The 20,513-nt window shown below is 41.1% G+C and overlaps 1 protein-coding gene across 1 annotated transcript in view; it reads left to right on the top strand.

Annotated features, from left to right (window-relative positions):
- The window catches only part of myo1d (myosin 1D), a 79,521-nt gene that overhangs the window by 20,220 nt on the left and 38,788 nt on the right, over positions 1 to 20,513 (top strand). The window contains exons 2-16 of the mRNA XM_057826258.1: positions 47 to 255; positions 519 to 612; positions 675 to 840; positions 930 to 983; positions 1,066 to 1,161; positions 3,852 to 3,968; positions 4,053 to 4,256; positions 4,335 to 4,480; positions 4,564 to 4,678; positions 4,754 to 4,924; positions 7,286 to 7,356; positions 11,061 to 11,135; positions 11,233 to 11,365; positions 12,466 to 12,632; positions 14,134 to 14,341. Coding sequence (XP_057682241.1) covers positions 47 to 255; positions 519 to 612; positions 675 to 840; positions 930 to 983; positions 1,066 to 1,161; positions 3,852 to 3,968; positions 4,053 to 4,256; positions 4,335 to 4,480; positions 4,564 to 4,678; positions 4,754 to 4,924; positions 7,286 to 7,356; positions 11,061 to 11,135; positions 11,233 to 11,365; positions 12,466 to 12,632; positions 14,134 to 14,341 — 2,026 coding nt within the window. The remainder of the gene's footprint in view (positions 1 to 46; positions 256 to 518; positions 613 to 674; positions 841 to 929; positions 984 to 1,065; positions 1,162 to 3,851; positions 3,969 to 4,052; positions 4,257 to 4,334; positions 4,481 to 4,563; positions 4,679 to 4,753; positions 4,925 to 7,285; positions 7,357 to 11,060; positions 11,136 to 11,232; positions 11,366 to 12,465; positions 12,633 to 14,133; positions 14,342 to 20,513) is intronic.

The following is a 20,513-nucleotide window of genomic DNA, read 5'->3' on the forward strand; positions in this document are numbered from 1 at the left end:
ATTAATTAAGTAAATTAAGTCCATTCCCACATGTTTTGGTCTGCAGATTCGAGAAAGGGAAAATCTACAGTTACATCGGCGAAGTGGTGGTGTCAGTCAATCCCTACCGTGTCATGAACATCTATGGGCGCGACATGGTGGAGCAGTACAAAGGCCGCGAGCTCTATGAGAGGCCACCCCACCTCTTCGCCATAGCAGATGCTGCCTACAAAGCCATGAAAAGGCGCAGCAAAGACACCTGCATTGTCATTTCAGGTGAGATCATAATGGGGATTGGGCGACATCCAGTGGTGAGAGAGACGGCTACACCTCACTTCTTGAGGTTTGCTTGTTCCGTTAAGCAGCCAAATAAACTGAACAAATTATAGACTTCTAATATAATTGTACACTGAATGTTTTACTTGGGAAAATCCCTCCAGTTTTAGGTAAAGTGAGTCATTTGCTTCCATATAAAACGGTAGTGTGTTTCAAACATTGATTTTAGCGACCGCAAAATCAACAATTTTCTTTTATCGCAGGGGAAAGCGGGGCCGGAAAGACGGAAGCCAGCAAGTACATCATGCAGTACATTGCTGCTATCACCAACCCCAACCAGCGGGCTGAAGTCGAGAGGTGAGGGAGGTGTTTAAGCAACAAGTAGCAAGCTAGCTAAACGACCATTGTGTCTTCTGCAGGGTGAAGAACATGCTGCTGAAGTCCAACTGCGTCCTGGAGGCCTTCGGGAACGCCAAAACCAACCGAAACGACAATTCCAGCCGCTTCGGGAAGTACATGGACATCAACTTTGATTTTAAGGGGGACCCGATTGGCGGACACATTAGCAACTACCTACTAGAGAAAGTAAGAACCACTGCTATCAGTGACTTAACTTACGACTTTAACATCGTGGATTTAAATGTTATACCAATGCTTTTTATTTGTCTTGTTAGTCAAGAGTGATTTTTCAGCAAGAAGGCGAGAGAAGCTTTCACTCCTTCTATCAGGTATGTGTTTACTTAGACTACTCACAAATTATGAAAGAATAGTGTGTTAAAATTGATGAATTGTGTGTTTTGCATGGACAAGCTACTAAAAGGAGCTCCTGATGCCCTGCTTCATTCTCTCCACATTCATCGAGATCCCAAAATTTACAACTACATTAAAGTGGGGGCCCAGATAAAGGTATGAAATTCACTTTTTAGTTACAACACACACACACACAAAAAAAACAATACTGACAGTGAGTGACAGGGGAAGACACGGCAGAGCGCTTACTGTGGTGTGCAATCAGATGGTACCCCAAATCCTTAGGTGGTGTCAGGGTAGAGAACGCGCTCTCCCTTTGTTTTTAGAAGCAAAAGGCTCTCACTCCAGAAGTCATTTAAGAGTATACTTATGATCACAAGGAGAACATCAATCACACACGTAGTACAAAGATGCTCTGACGTGGAAGAGCTCAGGGTACTGTTATCATACTGTAAGAAAAGTCTGGGTTTACTGGCACAAAAACAACAATCATGATTATAAGAAAAACACGTCATGTCAAGAAGCTTAGGTGGGCGGCCAGGCAGTAATTTATCAATTAAATGTTACATTGTACCTTTTGAAGGACAGCTTCGCCCTTCAGAGTTCCTTCCTGCCCTCCCTCGCCTCAGGTTGTAGACAGCTGTGTAACTTATGAATTTTAGATAACACTTTTACAATAATAAAACTAAAAGACACATTAGGTAACTTTTTAACCTTTATAAAATATTTTCATAACATTTGTGATAATATGTTTGAAGTCAATATGAACGCTTTCATGCGAATTCTGCAAAGATGGCAGAGGAACAAAAGAGAAAATGTTTTGTCTGAGGAGGAAAATAAAGGGAGGCTACCAGGATATACAGAATAAACATTGGTCTGGCTTTCATTTGCTGGTGTGACACCCCTCCAATCACCCCCACTCACTGACTAGTTCGGGTGGGGTGCAGGGTTAGCCACACTATGCCACACGGTTGCTAACAGTCATATGCTATTGTTTAGCCACAACTAGATTAATTACCTTATTACTATTTATTGGGGCTGTCAAACGATGAAAATTTTTAATTGAGTTCATCGCAGCTTAAAAATTAATTAATCGTAATTAATTGGAATTCAAACCATCTATAAAATATGCCATATTTTTCTGTAGATTATTGTTGGAATGGAAAGATAGGACACAAAACGGATATATACATTCAACATACTGTACATAAGTACTGTATTTGTTTATTATAACAATAAATCAACAAGATGGCATTAATATTAACATTCTGTTAAAGCGATCCATGGAGAGAAAGACTTGTGGCTCTTAAAAGATAAATGCTAGTACAAGTTATAGAAATTTAATATCAAAACCCCTCCTAATGTTTTCGTTTTAATAAAATTTGTAACATTTTCAATCAAAAAATAAACTAGTAGCTCGCCATTGTTGATGTCAATAATTACACAATGCTCATGGTGCTTAAACCCATAAAATCAGTCGCACCCAAGCGCCAGCAGAGGGCGACAAAACACCAAAAAACACAAGAAACAAGTGGACATGACACTGTGTTGTCATTTTACTCTGTTTGAGCGGGGCATGTGCGTTAATTGCGTCAAATATTTTAACGTGATTGATTTAAAAAATTAATTACTGCCCGTTAACGTGTTAATTTTGACAGCCCTACTACCGTAATTTCCCGACAATAAGGCGCACCCGTGTATAACGCTCACCCCAAATTTACTTGTAAAATCTAGGGGAAATTATTGTACCCGTGTATAACGCGCACACTAATTTTAGCACCAATAAATAGAAGAATGCAAGAAAACAGAGTTTGTGTACAGATACAGAAATTTCTTTTTACTGACTGGTGAAACACAGCACAAGCATAGCACATTGGTAGTTCAAAACATTACCGTAAACTGACAATATGTACGGTAATAATATGATCTGATAACTTCTTCAACTTCCAGAATCCAGGAGACAACAAAACAGATGTGGCTTTTCTTTTAAAGGCTGCTGTATAACTTGCTCGTTTCATCATGATGAATACATGTTTCCTCAGTGGATGGATACGGTAAAATGAAAGTGAGAACGTAAGTTGGAAATCCGAGAGAGCTCATCGCTGTAGACACAACTGTAACAATAGAAACTATTGTTATTTGGGTTTGAGTTTCCCGAGGCACAAATATAGTTGACGGACACAGGAAGTCCGTGATGTGTTACGTTTGTTATGGTCCAAGTTGCGGAGCTGCAATAAACGTAGACTCAAATGAGTTCAAGAAACTAAATTCTGTGCTTTATGAATAGTGAAAAAAGCAGAATTTAACACAGACAAAATCATTCGACCGATCAGAGTAAAGTATTACCGAAACAAAATGGTGACGTCACGTACCGTAATGGTTGGCAACGGATCGCCGCATACGTTTCTTCAACACAACAAAAAACAAAAAAGTGCGCGTTATATTCGGAAAATTACAGTATTTATCCTTCACACAGCCGCCGCTGGAAACAAAAATGTTGTTTAATCGGTCTTTAGGCGACCGGGAGATTGAGTTTTGATTAATTGATGATTTTACAACACCGTGCGGGTGTGCTTTGGTCCTCATGGGAAACGCAGCGCTGGTCTTTATGGGCAACACAGTCTTCTCTCAGGCAAAACACTATCGCTTTTATCCACCGGTGTCACTAAATTTGATCAAAACTGAAAAGTTACAAAGTGTTTTAAGCTATTTATCAAAACTTAAGAAGCATATGTTGGTAAGCAATTCCTTGACAGGTGGAAAAGGGGCAAAATTACTGTGGGTGAGTGGATAAAAATCTGGGCACACCATCAGTTAGCATGCTGATTTCTCCTTCATGTCTGCAGTCCAGCATCAACGACAGCGCGGATTTCAGAGCCGTGTCAGACGCCATGAAAGTGATTGGCTTCACAGGGGACGAGATCGGAACAGTCTACAAGATCCTGGCCACTATTTTACACTTGGTGACATTCTCATTCCCAGTTTGATTCTAAAGCTCGGGAGAACAATATTCACTGAACGCTGCTCTCGGTCCTTATCTGTCTCAGGGGAACTTGACATTCGCTGTGGACGGCGACACGACGCTGATAGAGACCAACAAGCTGGTGTCGGTGATGGCCGAGCTGCTGTCCACCAAGCAGGAAAATGTGGAGAAGGCTCTGCTGTTCCGCACGGTGTCCACGGGCCGTGACGTCATCGAGAAGGAGCACACGGCGCAGGAGGCCGGTTATGGACGCGATGCTTTTGCAAAGGTGGTGGACATTCACAAACGCGTGCTTCAAGTCCTGAATTTTTCAGTCTCATCTATTGGTTTTGCCTATCGTCATTAGGCAATGTACGAGCGTCTCTTCTGTTGGATTGTGGGACGCATCAACGACATCATCCAGGTGAAAAACTACGACGCCAGGGTGCACGGGAAGGACACCGTCATTGGGGTTCTGGACATCTACGGCTTTGAGATCTTCCAGAACAACAGGTTGGACATGGCGATGAGAGTATGTTTCATCTGGTACCACAAAAAAATTTTTTTTGTTTTTTTTTTGTTTTTTTGGGTGTCAGCTTTGAGCAGTTCTGCATCAACTATTGCAACGAGAAGCTGCAACAGCTCTTCATCCAGCTGGTGTTAAAGCAGGAGCAGGAGGAGTACCAGCGAGAAGGCATTCCTTGGAAACATGTACATGTCATTGCACTGTATTACAATAAGTGTGTTTTTTTTTTTCCTAACGTGCTATGTTTTGCCGTACATTAGATCGACTACTTCAACAACCAGATCATCGTAGACCTGGTGGAACAGCAGCACAAGGGAATTTTCTCCGTGTTGGACGAAGCCTGCATGAATGTGGGCAAAGTCACCGATGAGCTTTTCCTGCAGGGACTCAATGGCAAGCTAGCCAAACACGCCCATTACACTAGCCGCAAGGTAACTCACAAACCCAGTTTATTTATTTATTGTTTAAATGATAGATAGTATTTTCTTGATTATTATTGTATACATTTTAGGCATGTCTTAACAATAATAGTCATACAAAAAGTTGAAAGACCAGTTGTTCTCAAAGTTTGGTACTCGTACCAGCAGTAGTGCGTGGGATTCCTCTATTGTTATGCGAAAGATTGACTGAAAACCGCGGTGAGAAGCAGACAAATGAAAAAACAAGGCAATGATGCAACTAATAATAAACGGATATACAAACTGTCAAATGGCAGCAAGTCAATACAAGCCACCTAGGATCGGTTTAAAGACACTGCTGATGAGCAGGAATTGGATGCAGATATGACGTTGGAAAGTTATCCCACATCTCTGTAACAAAACAATCTGACCGGCAGCAGAATGTCACAAAATCATGCCAGTCATCATACAAGCTGCGCTTCCTAGCTAGCACAGCTATTCTTCCAGTCCATGCCAACCGCGTCATCACCCCCAGCGTGCATTGTGCGCGTAAAACATGCCGCCCTCCGTGGGTCAAAACATAAACCAAAATATTTTGCATTGTTAAATCAATGGCAATAATATATGTGCCTCTTATAACATATTTAAGTAAAACAGAACAATTATGGCTCATTAGAGCCTACAAGTCTTTAAGTCCGAGGATCCCTTCAAAATTTTAGAATGCATGCAGTGACGGACTGTTGATAAAAGTCCATCACTGACTAGGATGGTGGCAGCAAATGAACATTGTTAATTCATTGCCAACCCTCCCACTTCAAATGTGTAGCGCCGCCAATGGCAGCCAATGAGTTCATGTTGGTCCTGATGGTACTGTACTTGGAGAGCCAAGTGTTTGTTGAGTCTGTACCAGCTGTAAAATATTTAAGAACGTCTGCTCTAAACCTTCTATGTGAACAGTAGAGGGCAGCAGCGGTTAGCAGAAGATTCAAACAGAACCTCAGTGGTGATGTCACTGTTGGCAAATGGGAGGAGGAGATGCAGTGCAGATGATAAGTGCTTGGTAAACATCTGCATGACAGGAAAGTAATCCACCAAGGCAAAATTCAACGATCACTAAAGCTAATATAAATGTGAGGGTTATATTGCTTCCCTCTCACTTTGAGGATGAGCTTTTAATACAGTTACACAGTGATTTCGGTCACCACACATCACCTAACATGCAAATTCTCCCTGCTAAAAACCCAGAGGGGCCGATATGCTAACTAGTCATGCTGCCATTTTGAGTGCTGCCGGCCCCCCAGTTCAAGTAGATTTATCACCGTTAATTGGAGCCAATGTGTTAATATGCTTAACATACAACTTTCCTTGCTAAAATTACAATTTGAATCTAAACATGCACTTCAGCAGTCACTGCTTGTTCCATCGACACCTTGTACCTGTCGGGGCTGTCATGTCGCACCACCATTTTGTTCTTGTTACTTATGTCTGGCGACCTTCCCCTCGACACTTACCACCTCCGTGCATGTGTTTCATGATTCCATATTTATATATGACACTGTTCATTAAAAACCATTTCATACTCAGATCTATTCAATACATTGCATCTATATTTTAATGATAATATCCTTGCCAAATTCTATCTACAGTTAGATAGGCCTTATAGATGGACTTTAGATGAGTGAAATGAAATTACTTTTTCCAGATGTCATTGAAGTGTCCTCTTTGCTTAGCCCTGAGCCCCTCCCTTCCCCATTTCCTGCACTCATTATTCTGACCTTGTTCTATCACTTTTCTTGGCTCACACCATCGCAGCAACACATAGCAGGTGCCAAGTTCGTGTTGCATTCTAGGTCTTCACACCAGTCTTTCTGACAACATTTCTGACGTGATCTCGCCACATTTGACTACACACAATCCATATTTTCATTCATTTTTCTCGTCATCACACTGCCTCGCCAACTGGCCTCCGTCCAGCCGTCACACCTCCACTTTCGCACTCGTTTTATTTCCCTCTCCTCCCGCTGTCTCTTGCCATCAAGGCACCCTCCATCTCCCGTGCTCGCGTTTTAGTGACTTTGGTTCTGCTCGCGGGCTTCACTTGAGTCGAGTGAGGTTGCTTTCTGCTTCACTGAAGCTGCGGATCACTGTCTGCGTTTAGTGGCGGCGTCTCGCTCTTTGCTCTTTTGCATAGTTCAGCAAAACTTGAGCGCTCGGGTGAACACTGCTTGCTTTAGAAGAAGTAGTGCATCAACATTGTAGACTCAGCTCAAAAATCTTAACGCGTAAAAATAACTGAAACAATGCTAGGTTGACCAGTTTTCACTACAATAATGGAACATTAGTAATTTCATCATTGTTCAGTTATAAATAAGCTATCTGTTGTCTCTTGTGCAGCTCTCACCGACTGACAAGAGTTTGGAGTTTGACCGAGATTTTCGCATCAGACACTATGCTGGAGATGTGGCGTGAGTATCCGCTTCAATTTAATATTATTGTTGTTATGGCCTTTATTGACCCCACAAAGACGAAGTTTAGAAACCTCACAAGAAAACAATAACAACAGTGGCACATACAGTTGGAGACAGCGCTAGGAGCCTGCCGGGGTTCAGCATCAGTTGGTGCCCCTATTCCTTTTGTGTAAAAGGAAAAATATGATGGTGGATAAAGGTGGTAAAACTCAGGCGGAAAAGGGAAACAAAAGGGTGGATGAAAAGAAAATAACTAGGATTGAAAAGGGAATGCAAGCAGGTTGATAAGAGAAAAACCTTAAGTGAGAAGGGTGAATCGGGGAAAACAGTTTAGACGGAAAACGGAAAATGAGGGCAAATGTTGGAAAAATTTGGCGTGGAAAACGGAAAACGAGGGTCGATTACAGAAGAGGTCGACAAAGGAACACAAGAGGGTGGCTAAGGGAAAAAGGGATAAGTGAAAAAAAGTCAAAACAAGGCAGATGATAAGAGTGTAAATCAGTGTTGTTTTAGGGAGCCATTTTAATTTTCGTCTTAGTCTTTTGGACAAAAATACAGCGCCCTCCATAATTATTGGATTTATAATAATTATGTGTTTTTTCAGCGTCTAATAATTTTATTTTTTTTTTAATAATATGGGACCTTAATGGAAAAAAAGAGAAAAATCCAACCTTTAATACAAGTGCATTTATTCAGTGGGGAAAAAATCCCGCATAAAGAAATAATTATTTGACATCAAATAATGTGTGTCACAATTATTAGCATCCCTGGTGTTAATACTTTGTTCAACCCCCTTTTGCCAACAAAACAGCACCTAATCTTCTATGTTTCACAAGATGGGAAAAGACAGAAAGAGGGATCTTCAGCCATTCCTCTTTGCAGAATCTCTAAATCATCCAGAGACCTGGGTCCTCTCCTCTGTACTCTCCTCTTCAGCTCACCCCACAGGTTTTCAATGGGGTTGAGGTCTGGGGACTGAGATGACCATGGGAGGAGCTTGATTTGGTGTCTGGTGAACCATTTCTGTGTAGATTTGGCCACATGTTTAAGGTCATTGTCTTGCTGAAAGACCCAGTGACGACCCATCTTCAGCTTTCGGGCAGAGGGCAACAGATTTTGATTTAAAATGTCCTGGTATTTCAAAGCATTCATGATGCCATGCACCCTAACAAGGTTCCCAGGTCCTTTGGAAGCGAAACAGCCCCACAGCATCACAGACCCACTCCCATACGTCACAGTGTGCTCCTCCTATTATCCGGATTATTTATTCGACGGATAATGTAGGCGGGTAATATTACATGCCGCTTAATATGGACTGCTGTCTCCGTACAACAATCGGATACTAAGGAAGTGGGGTCAAGCTGTCGCCACTTTTAGTGTGGCATGACGGCATCGTAAACAATGGAGGCGGACGATCACGACATGGCATTCCTGCTCTTTTTTTTCACACGTTTTTCTTAAACCTTCAAACTACGTCTCAATAATATGCTTCAATTCAGTGCCCATTTATGGTCCTCCCATAGCGGATGACTCGGAGATGAGCGTTTTTTACAGAGCTTGTCTTCCGCGTTTTCTCCGATCAGCCTTGCCTGGCATGGCCAGACTGTTCTCCCTGTGTTTTTCAAACACTGAGAGCATAGTCTGGGACCCAGCCCATTAACGGCCTCTCGAGCAAGTACAAAATCAATCGACAAATCAGATTCATTTATTTGCGTGACATATTCTTAACGAGCAACGTCACTCTTCCGCGTCGGAAGTCGTCTCCGCAACAACACAGATGGCGAACAGAAGAGCCGAGATTATGTTCCAATCCACGGTAAAATCAGTTTTAAATTACCAAAAACACATCGACACAAGTCATTGACAACAGTCTGTCTCGCGCTAGCCATGTTGAATAAACTCCGCTCTCCTCGTATGTTTACTTCCACGCACAAGTCCGTCGTCCCACCCGTCGCTGATTGGTCCACTCCGCTGTCTGTTTGCTGTGGCTTGCTCCGCCCTGGAAATTTTATCCGCTTAATGGTGGCCAGACTCAATAGCTGGAACAGCGGTGAGTCTGGAGTACCAGGCTACGATCAGCCAGCTGCGGAGCTGGCCCCTCCCAACTCAATGCCGACCAAACCTGAGTATAAAAAAATTAATGTAAATGTAAAACGCGTAGAGGAAAATTAAACCCCAAAAAATGAGCTGCGCGGTACCCCCAGTACCCAGTATTAAGAGGTGCGCGATCAGTTTTTTTTCCATGACATTTCTGCCTGTCAAAACTGTTGTCACTTCCAGGATCGCCAGTTATGCACAAACACTCCTGGTTGCGGCTTCTCGGAAATATACGCAGCGCCACACCATATGCTTCTATTTGTTATTTTCCAAGTGGTGAGAACGCTACTGAGCATCGATTGTAACATCCCAAGTAACAATGTCAGGCTTATTTCAATCACAACTCTGCGACTGCTCGTAAAAGCCGAGCAAGCTCTCCCTTCACTCTCGCACCTGTGTGATGCGTTCAATTGCGTTCACGAAAAAAAAAACAGTGATCGCAAAATAATGACGGACTAAAAAGTGTTGTAATTTCGATGAGTTTCCATTTAAGAGGTAAACTGCGTGGGCGATGACGTAACATATGAGGCTGCTCCTTTCTACGCATGCGTAGTTTGCGCAAATGCAGGTGTACCTTGCAGAAGCTTAAACACACCTTAAACGTAAGTGTGGACAGGTATAAAAATAGTCGGCAAAATACCCTGGAGAAAATTAACTTGTGTAGACGTAGCCTAAGAAGACACCGAGTCACCACGCTAAATGCTAATCATACGCGAACGCTATGCTAACGCTTCAAGCTAGTTTAGTGTGTGATGATCACTCAGCACAGACTTTTAAAGGCTAAAGCAACATGGCTTAGCCAAGATAAGAAAACAAAACTTACCAAGCAGCACATGTTTCACAAAAGGAGCCTGGAATGGGCACACGCTGAAGCCTGTGTGTGAGGCGAGGGGGGGCGCGCAGCACGTCACATGAGTGACACGACCAAACACTGCTAAATGTGTTCTAACTACTCATACAACAAGAAAATATCACACATTGTGAATTTATGACGGACACTATGGCGAATTTTCATCTCGTTCTCATTTCGTCAGACAACTGGCATCCATCTCGTGATATTTTAGTCTCCCAAGATACGTTTTCAGCGCGTCATCGTGACGTCATTGTCATGAAAAATTTGATCGTTGACGAAATATTTTCATTATCGTCATCGTTGACGAAAACAATACTGGTGTAAATTTAGGAAAATAACACATAGCACATATGCAGCAGAATAAAACATGTCACCAGAATTAATCAGAGTACCCCATGTGGGACTTTGATGACTTTTACGCTGTCCCTGGACACCACACACACACACAAAAGTGTTTAAATGACTTCATCATTGCTTGGTGACAATCCCCAAAGCCATTGGACACCATTCAAATGAATAAATCACACATGCTAAGCCCTCTTAACGCGTTCGCCTCCAGCCCATTTGTGCGGGTTAAGAGCTTCCACCCGCGCTCACTTGGTGCACGGCGAGAGGGGGGCGGCCAAGCTTGATTGATCCCTGAGCTACTTAGTGCTGGTGGAGCGTGCCTGCTATCTCTCAGCTGGACTCACTTAATAGGATTAACTTGTAGAAATGTGTTTGTGCTTCTTACCTGATTCTCCTCTTACAGATATTCGGTGGTCGGATTCATTGACAAGAACAAAGACACGCTGTTTCAGGACTTTAAGAGGTTGCTATACAACAGGTGTGACACGATAGCGCATGTTTTTCATACCATAATTTATCTGCTGTCTTGTCGGGGGGAAAATGGTAATAATTGAGTTTGGCTAATATGTGTGCAGTTCCAACCCGGTGCTGAAGGCCATGTGGCCCGAAGGCAAACTGAGCATCACAGAGGTCACCAAAAGGCCGCTGACTGCCGCCACCCTTTTTAAGAACTCCATGATCTCCTTGGTGGAAAACCTGGAGAGCAAGGTGACGATTTACTGGCGTGTGAATTAGAGCTGGGAATCTTTGGGCACCTAACGATTCGATTACGATTACGATTCAGAGGCTCCAATTCGATTATAAAACGATTATTGATGCACCCCCCTCCTTTTTTTTTTTTTTTTTAAATGTTTTGTACATTAATTCCAAAATTGTTCAAAAATACTCTCAGGCTAAACCAAACTACTATTTCAGTATCAAGTTAACATATAGCAGTAAACAAATATACAAAAATAACAGTAAATAAAAAACTCCAGTCCCCATTCTGTAACAGCAGCTTTAAACTACATTCAATTAATTTAATGTTGTGAATCAACTGTTAAAGTTGTGAAAATTGCTCCCGTTATTCCATAATTTCCCTTTTGTCTACTTTTGACATGTGAAAGTTTTGAAACTATTTTTAAGATAGATTCAAGTCAATATTTTACCGATTTAGGAGTATTTTAGATAAAAAGTTAATTAGGTTTGCTTGGAAGGTTCGCTACAACAGCCTTGCAGGGAAGTGTACTGCTTTAAGATGGCGGCCGTTTACTACTTTTTGTAGATGTGCTGCTCACGCTACCGAATCAATGGTGCATCTAGTCCTATATAAATGATATCTACCATTACAATATGCGGATGACGTACTTTGAAGCAGCTTTTTGGCAGCAGTCAGGTATGTTGTTGTGTTTTTTTATCTCGTGGCATGAGTTGAGCTAGAGCCGTGAGTTGAGCATTGGCATTACCCGAGGGGCCGGGTAATGAAAAGCATGATGTTTAGCTACTCTAGCTGCGTTCTTCCTCGTTGTGCCCCGAAGACCGCGCGGCGCGCTGAGTGTGTTGTACTTCCGCTTTACTTGGCATATTTTAATAATCGGAATTTGGATGTTTGTGAATCGTTCTCGAATCTTCCACGGCCGAATCACGAATAATCTAAGAATCTAAGGAGAATTTTGCACACCTCTAGTGTGAATTATACATACCCTAAAGATGATTTCCTTCTCTACTCATCCACTGACCCAATATTGATATGAATGATTGCGCCCAGGACATCGATCTCGGTCAATGGCAGCCAATGGGTACATGTGATTTATTTTTCTTCTTTACAGGAGCCCTACTATGTGCGCTGCATCAAGCCGAATGACGTCAAATCACCGCTGCTCTTTGAGCGCGAGCGTTGCCGCCATCAGGTGGAGTATTTGGGCCTGCTGGAGAATGTGCGAGTGCGCCGTGCCGGATTCGCCTACAGGCAGACGTACACACGATTCCTACAGAGGTAAAAGGGGAAAGTGGAAAACAAATCAATGAGATGTTGTAAATGATAATGTTAACTTGAGTAAAGGTGCGCCATAAGCTATCACTATTAACGCCCGGATTTATCAGGTGGAAAAGAGAAAATTGGGGAAAAATTGATGACCATTTGTAAATTGTCGTATTAGATTGAGTAAGCAAACAAATTTCATTCTTAAAATCAAGATACGGCATCAGAATCATTATTTGCCCCCTGGTTCGGTGGGTGGAAAAGGGAAAATTGGGGGGGGGGAAGTTGAAATACTCAAATATAAAATTGTCATGTGCATGGGCACGGAACAAATTCCACTCTGAAAGCCGAGGTCCGCCATCAGCTTTCATTATCAGCGCTCTGATTACTTAGGGGGAAAGGGAAATATGGTATATGCATGGTCATGAGACAAATTCTACTTTAAAGGGATCCACGGATAGAAAGACTTGTACTTCTAAGATAAACGTTGTTATGATTTAAAATAATTTGATAATGAAATCCCTCTTGATGTTTTCGTTTTTTATACAATTTGTGAAATTTGTTTATCTAGTCAGTCGCCATTGTTGTTGACGTTGCAGGGCGGTGACGTCACATGGTTACGCTGTTGGGCTTATATAACTCTAGCGACTTAAACACGTCAGCTGTTCAACCCTTTTAATTCGAACCGAGAGGAACATTGATGAGCATGATAGCACAGTCGATATTTCACAAAACGATCAGCAGAAGCAAAATGAACAGGAAAGACAGGATGAAACGAAAGGGAGAGTAGGAAAAAAATGGTGTTCTGCCAAAATGTGCTAAACCGGTGAAACGTCCTTCAAGAGGCAAATTTTACACCCAAAGAACTACGGTGCGCTTTCAGCTTGTTTTGTTTAGATGCATACAGACAGAACATATGAAGATGCCTTAAGAAAATATTCAGAAAAGGGGAAAAAAAAGGGTGCATGAAAGGAAAAATACCTCTGCACATAAGCAACAGAATAAAACATTACACCAAAATCCAAAACAGTAGCACTTGTACTAGGGGGTATTAATTAAATTTGTAGTTGTCTAGGCGCTTCCTTGCCATCTGTTACATTTACTCACTGTCCACACAGCATTAGGTCATCAGGCCTCTTACATCACATTTTAAGCAGTGACTCAGCAGGACAAATGTCGAGGAATCGGCACGTCAGATGTTTTCAAGAATGTGTTGCCGTCTGGCAGATTAGCGAGTTTTGTTTGCGGTGGCGAGTGAAGTCATCGCCGCCGTGGACTTCAAGCAGTTATGAATCACACGTCTTGTTACAGGATGCGAGCGCTGTGCTCAATGAGTCGCAATCATTCACACGGGCGCCATAAATGAGCTGGCTAGGGCCGACGTTTGCCTCTTAAAGGAGACTTATTAGGCGTTTGCTCATTTTACAACAGCTCCCAGGTGTCTTCATAAAATGATAGTCCATTACAAAGCCTGTCTGTATGAAATGTTAACAGACCAAACGTGTAACCCCCACAGGTACAAGATGATCTCAGAGTTCACGTGGCCCAATCACGACCTCCCCTCAGACAAGGAGGCGGTCAAGAAGCTCCTTCAGGGGTGCCGATTTGACAACGATGTGGCCTATGGAAAGACCAAGGTGTTTGTGCGCACGCCACGCACACTCTTCAGTTTGGAGGAGCAGCGCACTGAAATGCTCCAGAGGATTGTTCTGTTCCTGCAAAAGGTGGGTAGCACAAAGGGCTGTCACAAACCATTATTTTGAAATTGGATTAGTCGATTCATCGACTCATTTGTCAATCACATGTTTTTAACTTTCATGTTACTCTGGGTTTTACATTTATGATGGAAATGTGCATTAAAACCAGAAACTGCACTGAGAAATGTTGGGTGTTATGTAACTGCATTATTGCGATCCAAAGTTACATTAGACTAAAATGTACAAAATAAAATAAATACATTTGATTAATTACAAAGATAATCACCGGTTTAATCGAGGACTATAAAAACCTTTAGTGTATTTTTTTTAAGTAATAATTGTTAGGAATAGTTATTGTTTTCCTTTGTTTTTTCATTGTAAGTATTTAATTTTATTTAGAAATTAGAATAATATCAACATTAAATTAAAAGTGAGGATAAAAAATTAGTTTTTTCTTTTTTGTTTTTAATTGAAAACTTTTATTTCAGAAATTTAAAAGAAAATTGAAAATTTACGATGACGGCATGTACTGTTTGGAAATTAAAAATAATCAGAGAAATGAATCGGTTTTCACATGATTTTTAAAAAAAATAAAATTGTTAAAAATGAAAACGGCATGTTCATACTTTTTTTTAATTAGAAAATAAAAATTAAACATTTTGTTGAAAAGTTGAAAAAATGCTTTTCAAAGGCTCAAAAACTTGAAAATATTTTTATTTCAAAATAATAAAAAAAAAAAAAGTAAATATTTTCAATAACAATATTTACTGTTTAGAAATTCAAAATAATCAAAGAATTTAACTGTTTTTCTTTTTGTTTTTAATTCACATTGTTGAAAATTAAAATAGCGAATGTTTACGGGGGTTTTTTTGATAAAAAATTGGAGGTATAGGTTTTTTTTTTTTTTTTTTTTTCAGTTAAAAAATGGAGGTATATGTTAAATAAACATCCCAAAGTAAAAATATATACAGTGGTACCTTGACATATGATCGCTTCGACACGCGATCTTTTCGACATCCGACGTAAAATTTGACTCGCCATTTGTTTCTACATCGGACGAAATATGACCGTTTATGGCAGCGCCGCAGTTTATTTGTTTTCCCGCAAGACGGACGCACGGCGTATTTTCTTGTGAGAGAAATCAAGATGGGTTCCAAGAAGGTTAGTGTAGGTGGTGAAAAAAGGAAAAAGATTACGCTTACCATTGAAATAAATAAATAATAATAAATAATTTGCGCGTGGCGTGCGCATCCGGGAACTGGCTGGACAATACGGCCGTAGAATGTCAATGATCTCGATGGTCCTCCTTCGACCTCCATTCGCCAGTCTTTATAAGTTAAGGTGACAGTTATTATTGTGGTAACATCGGCAAAGAAATCGCCAGCTTCGTTAGGTTTTTAATTACTTAAAGAACTTGTGCAACACAACACGCCTACTGGCAGAACAACAGAACATTAAAAGTGAAAGTAAAATCTCTACCGCACCCATCTCACAGTCACATCAGCCACACTATGCGTTCAGATACAGCACGCAAAACACATCCACCACATTAGAACCCGATTTGTTACATTATTACAGGAATTATTATTACTATTATACTGTATTTTTATTCCAATTTTTATTTATCATTTATTTGTTTTGCTACGTGTAATCGCCATTTTTAATAGTACCAGCAGTATTTATTAAGGATTTAGTGTAGGTTTTCGGGCTGTGGAACGAATTATTGGAATTATAATGTATCCTTATGGGAAAATCATGCTCGACATACAAACTTTTGGTCCTGGAATGAATTACCTTCGTATGTAGAGGTACCACTGAATATACAGTGTGGCAAATAAGTATTTAGTCAACCACTAATTGTGCAAGGTCTCCCACTTATTACAGAGGCCTGTAATTGTCAACATGGGTAAACCTCAACCATGAGAGACAGAATGTGGAGGAAAAAAAAAACAGAAAATCACATTGTTTGATTTTTAATGACTTTATTTGCAAATCATGGTGGAAAATAAGTATTTGGTCAATACCAAAAGTATTCTGTAACTCTTCTCAAGCTTTTCACACACTGTTGCTGGTATTTTGGCCCATTCCTCCATGCAGATCTCCTCTAGAGCAGTGATGTTTTGGGGCTGTCGTTGAGCAACATGGACTTTCAACTCCCACCACAGATTTTCTATGGGGTTGCGATCTGGAGACTGGCTAGGCCACTCCATGACCTTGAAATGCTTCTTACGAAGCCACTCCTTTGTTGCCCTGGCTGTGTGTTTGGGATCATTGTCATGCTGAAAGACCCAGCCACGCCTCATCTTCAATGCCCTTGCTGATGGAAGGAAATTTTTACTCAAAATCTCTCAATACATGGCCCCATTCATTCTTTTCTATACACAGATCAGTCGGCCTGGTCCCTTTGCAGAAAAACAGCCTCAAAGCATGATGTTTCCACCCCCATGCTTCACAGTGGGTATGGTGTTCTGCAGATGCAATTCAGTATTCTTTCTCCTCCAAACACGAGAGCCTGTGTTTCTACCAAAAGGCTCTATTTTGGTTTCATCTGACTATAACACATTCTCCCAGTCCTCTTCTGGATCATCCAAATGATCTCTAGCGAACCGCGTACTGGCTTCAGCAGGGGGGGACACGTCTGGCAGTGCAGGATTTGAGTCCCTGGCGGCGTATTGTGTTACTCATAGTAGCCTTTGTTACTGTGGTCCCAGCTCTCTGTAGGTCATTCACTAGGCCCCCCCCATGTCGTTCTGGGATTTTTGCTCACCGTTCTTGTTATCATTTTGACACCACGGGGTGAGATCTTGCATGGAGCCCCAGATCGAGGGAGATTATCAGTGGTCATGTATGTCTTCCATTTTCTAATAATTGCTCCCACAGTTGATTTCTTTACACCAAGTGTTTTACCTATTGCAGATTCAGTCTTCCCAGCCTGGTGAAGGTCTACAATTTTGTCTCTGGTGTCCTTCGACAGCTCTTTGGTCTTGGCCATAGTGGAGTTTGGAGTGTGACTGACTGAGTTTGTGGACAGGTGTCTTTTATACCGATAATGAGTTAAAACAGGTGTTATTAATACAGGTAACGAGTGGAGCCTCGTTAGACCTCGTTAGAAGAAGTTAGACCTCTTTGACAGCCAGAAATCTTGCTTGTTTGTAGGTGACCAAATACTTATTTTCCACTTTAATTTGAAAGTAATTTCTTCAAAAATCAAACAATGTGATTTTCTGTTTTTTTTCCACATTCTGTCTCTCATGGTTGAGGTTTACCCATGTTGACAATTACAGGCCTCTCTAATCTTTTCAAGTTGGAGAACTTACATAATTGGTGGTTGACTAAATATTTATTTGCCCCACTGTATTTACTACTCAGAGGCTCAAAAAAGGATTTAAATTCAGACTTTTTGAGGGGATTTTTGATTATTTGTTGACTATCAAAACAGTTGTTGATTAGTAAATAAATTTTGATAACCTAGTAAAAGACTCCTAAAAGCAATCAACACACGTTGCCGTTTTCCAAGCCGTCTCAGGTGGACATTTACCAACTCGTCACATATTGGCATTGTCGTGACAAGGCGTTCTACGTGAGCTGCACGCAAATCAAACCTCTTGACAGACCGAGTTCAGATTTGTTGTTGCGTGACTCGCTTGAATGCTTTCCGGCACGATCCCGTCTCAATTGACAGGCGCACAAACACGCATTTCAGTCCATCGGAATCATGTCGGCAGACTCCTTCATGTTGCCTGTTCCTCCTCTGAGTTTAAGGCTTCACAGTCAAATTAGCTTCTGAAGTCAATCGATCGCTTGATCTTCTTGTATTGATCCAATTGACTTCAGCGGCCTCACAAGGAGTTTTTTTGCTGCCAACGACAGCGGCATACGTCCCATCCATTTGAACTGGGAGGATCCCGGTCTCCCAGTCCAAATGAATCGGACATTAATCGCCGTCAATGGTACTAAAGCGTGATTCATAAAAGGCCAATGATATGAGCTCCCCTCTATGTGACAAAATGAATATTTCATAAATTCCAGCGCATCGGACCACATCCTAGTAAGTGAGCGCTTGTCAGAGCAGCGAGACCAAAGATTCCCCTCGGGAATTCTCTTTCCCCGCCGCCTTAATTGCTTTCCAAAGCGTTTCGCCCGCTTCTTCACTCTCGGGACGTCAGCTGTCAGTGTGGCCGAGACTCGTTTTATTTCCCAACGTTCTTCTCTTCCTTCAAAACGCCGTCTTTATTCACGAGACCAGGAAGTCAAATTCCAGTTTAAGAAAGACTTGATTTGACTGCAGATTCCTTGGAGAGTCAGGATTACACGCATTAAGGCATTGGCTGCCATTGACAGTGATGGACGTCTAATTATGTGGCTGTTTTTAATCTTTCTGCTATGAATTGGAATGAATCACTAGTAGACGTCCAATTTTTTATTTACTGCCAGGGTTAGGGTTTATTACAGTCTATTACGGTCAATTAGTTAAGATCCGGTGATGATACACCATAGACTTCACCATCTGATAGTGAGGTCTATGGATACACATATCAAAATAGTTTTTGATTAATTTTTTCCTTTTTTTGTTTTTTTTTTTCAACATATTTAAACAAAAAATATAAATGAATACTTTAGAATACTTCAAAATTGTCATATTTTCACTTTTATGTTTTTATTTTAATATATTTAAAGATCCAGACATGAATAAATTCACTTTTCTTTTTTGTTTTTATTTTAATATTTCTTTAAAAAAAATAGAAATGAATATATAACTAAATTAACTTCAAAATATTTCAAATTATATTTACGTTTTGTATTTTTATTTGAATAGATTTAAATATATATTTTGATTTATCGGAATTTTCAGACCATAAGGCGCACCTGACTATAAGCCGCCACCCACCAAATTTGACACGAAAACCGCATTTGTTCATAGATAAGCCGCACTGGACTATAAGCCGCAGCTGTCCTCACTGTATTATGGATTTTTTTTACCCCAAGAGATATTAACCGGTAACACTAAATTTGAGAGCAGCATCATAAGACTTGCCTGGTTCACCAGACTCACCGCTGTTCCAGCTATTGAGTCTGGCCACCATTCAGCGGATACAATTTCCAGGGCGGAGCAAGCCACAGCAAACAGACAGCGGAGTGGACCAATCAGCGACGGGCAGACGTGACGTTAGTAAAACGACGAGGGCAGGACGAGGGACTTGCGCACGGTAGTAAACATACGAGGAAGGCGGACTTTATTCAACATGGCTAGCGCAAGACAGACTGTTGTCAATGATTAGTGTCGATGTGTTTCTGGTCATTTAAAACTGATTTTACCGTGGATTGGAACATATTCTCGGCTCTCCTGTTCACCATCTGTGTTGTTGCGGAGACTACTTTCGACGCGGCTCGTTAAGAACACGTCACGCAAATAAACGAATCTGATTTGTCGATTGATTTTGTACCTGCTCGAGAGGCCGTTAACGGGCTGGGTCCCAGACTTTTCTCTCAGTGTTTGAAAAATACAGGGAGAACCGTCTGCAATCATAAGACTGTCTTAAGATCAAATGAACCACCATGAAACTTTGAACCAATTGACTGCAAAGCTTCATTTGGCCATCACTTCCCCCTTGAGGGAGACGGTCAACCTCTGCTGCCACCTGCTGTCAACACTGTTTTCGTCCAACATTCCTCCTAACATGCATTGCAGTGCTACTGATGTAAATAACAATCAAAATTCATATTCTGTGCTAATTATTTCTTCAGTTACTGTTCCAATTGTTTCATTAATTTCTAGTTATGGTATTTAGTAACAACTTATTTGACAGGGGCGCCATAAGACTGTCATATGATCATAATTATGTCATGACATTGGCATCAGCATTAATGAATCCTTATGACAGATGTCATTTTGTGTCATCCAGCAAATTATCGCACTTTTGAATGGATGTTGATCCAAGCTGGACATAAATGGAGTTAAGTGACATACAGTTACTGTTCCAATTGTTTCATTAATTTCTAGTTATGGTATTTAGTAACAACTTATTTGACAGGGGCGCCATAAGACTGTCATATGATCATAATTATGTCATGACATTGGCATCAGCATTAATGAATCCTTATGACAGATGTCATTTTGTGTCATCCAGCAAATTATCGCACTTTTGAATGGATGTTGATCCAAGCTGGACATAAATGGAGTTAAGTGACATAATTCATA

This window comes from Corythoichthys intestinalis, chromosome 21 (genome assembly GCF_030265065.1).
Source record: "Corythoichthys intestinalis isolate RoL2023-P3 chromosome 21, ASM3026506v1, whole genome shotgun sequence".
Taxonomy (NCBI): domain Eukaryota; kingdom Metazoa; phylum Chordata; class Actinopteri; order Syngnathiformes; family Syngnathidae; genus Corythoichthys; species Corythoichthys intestinalis.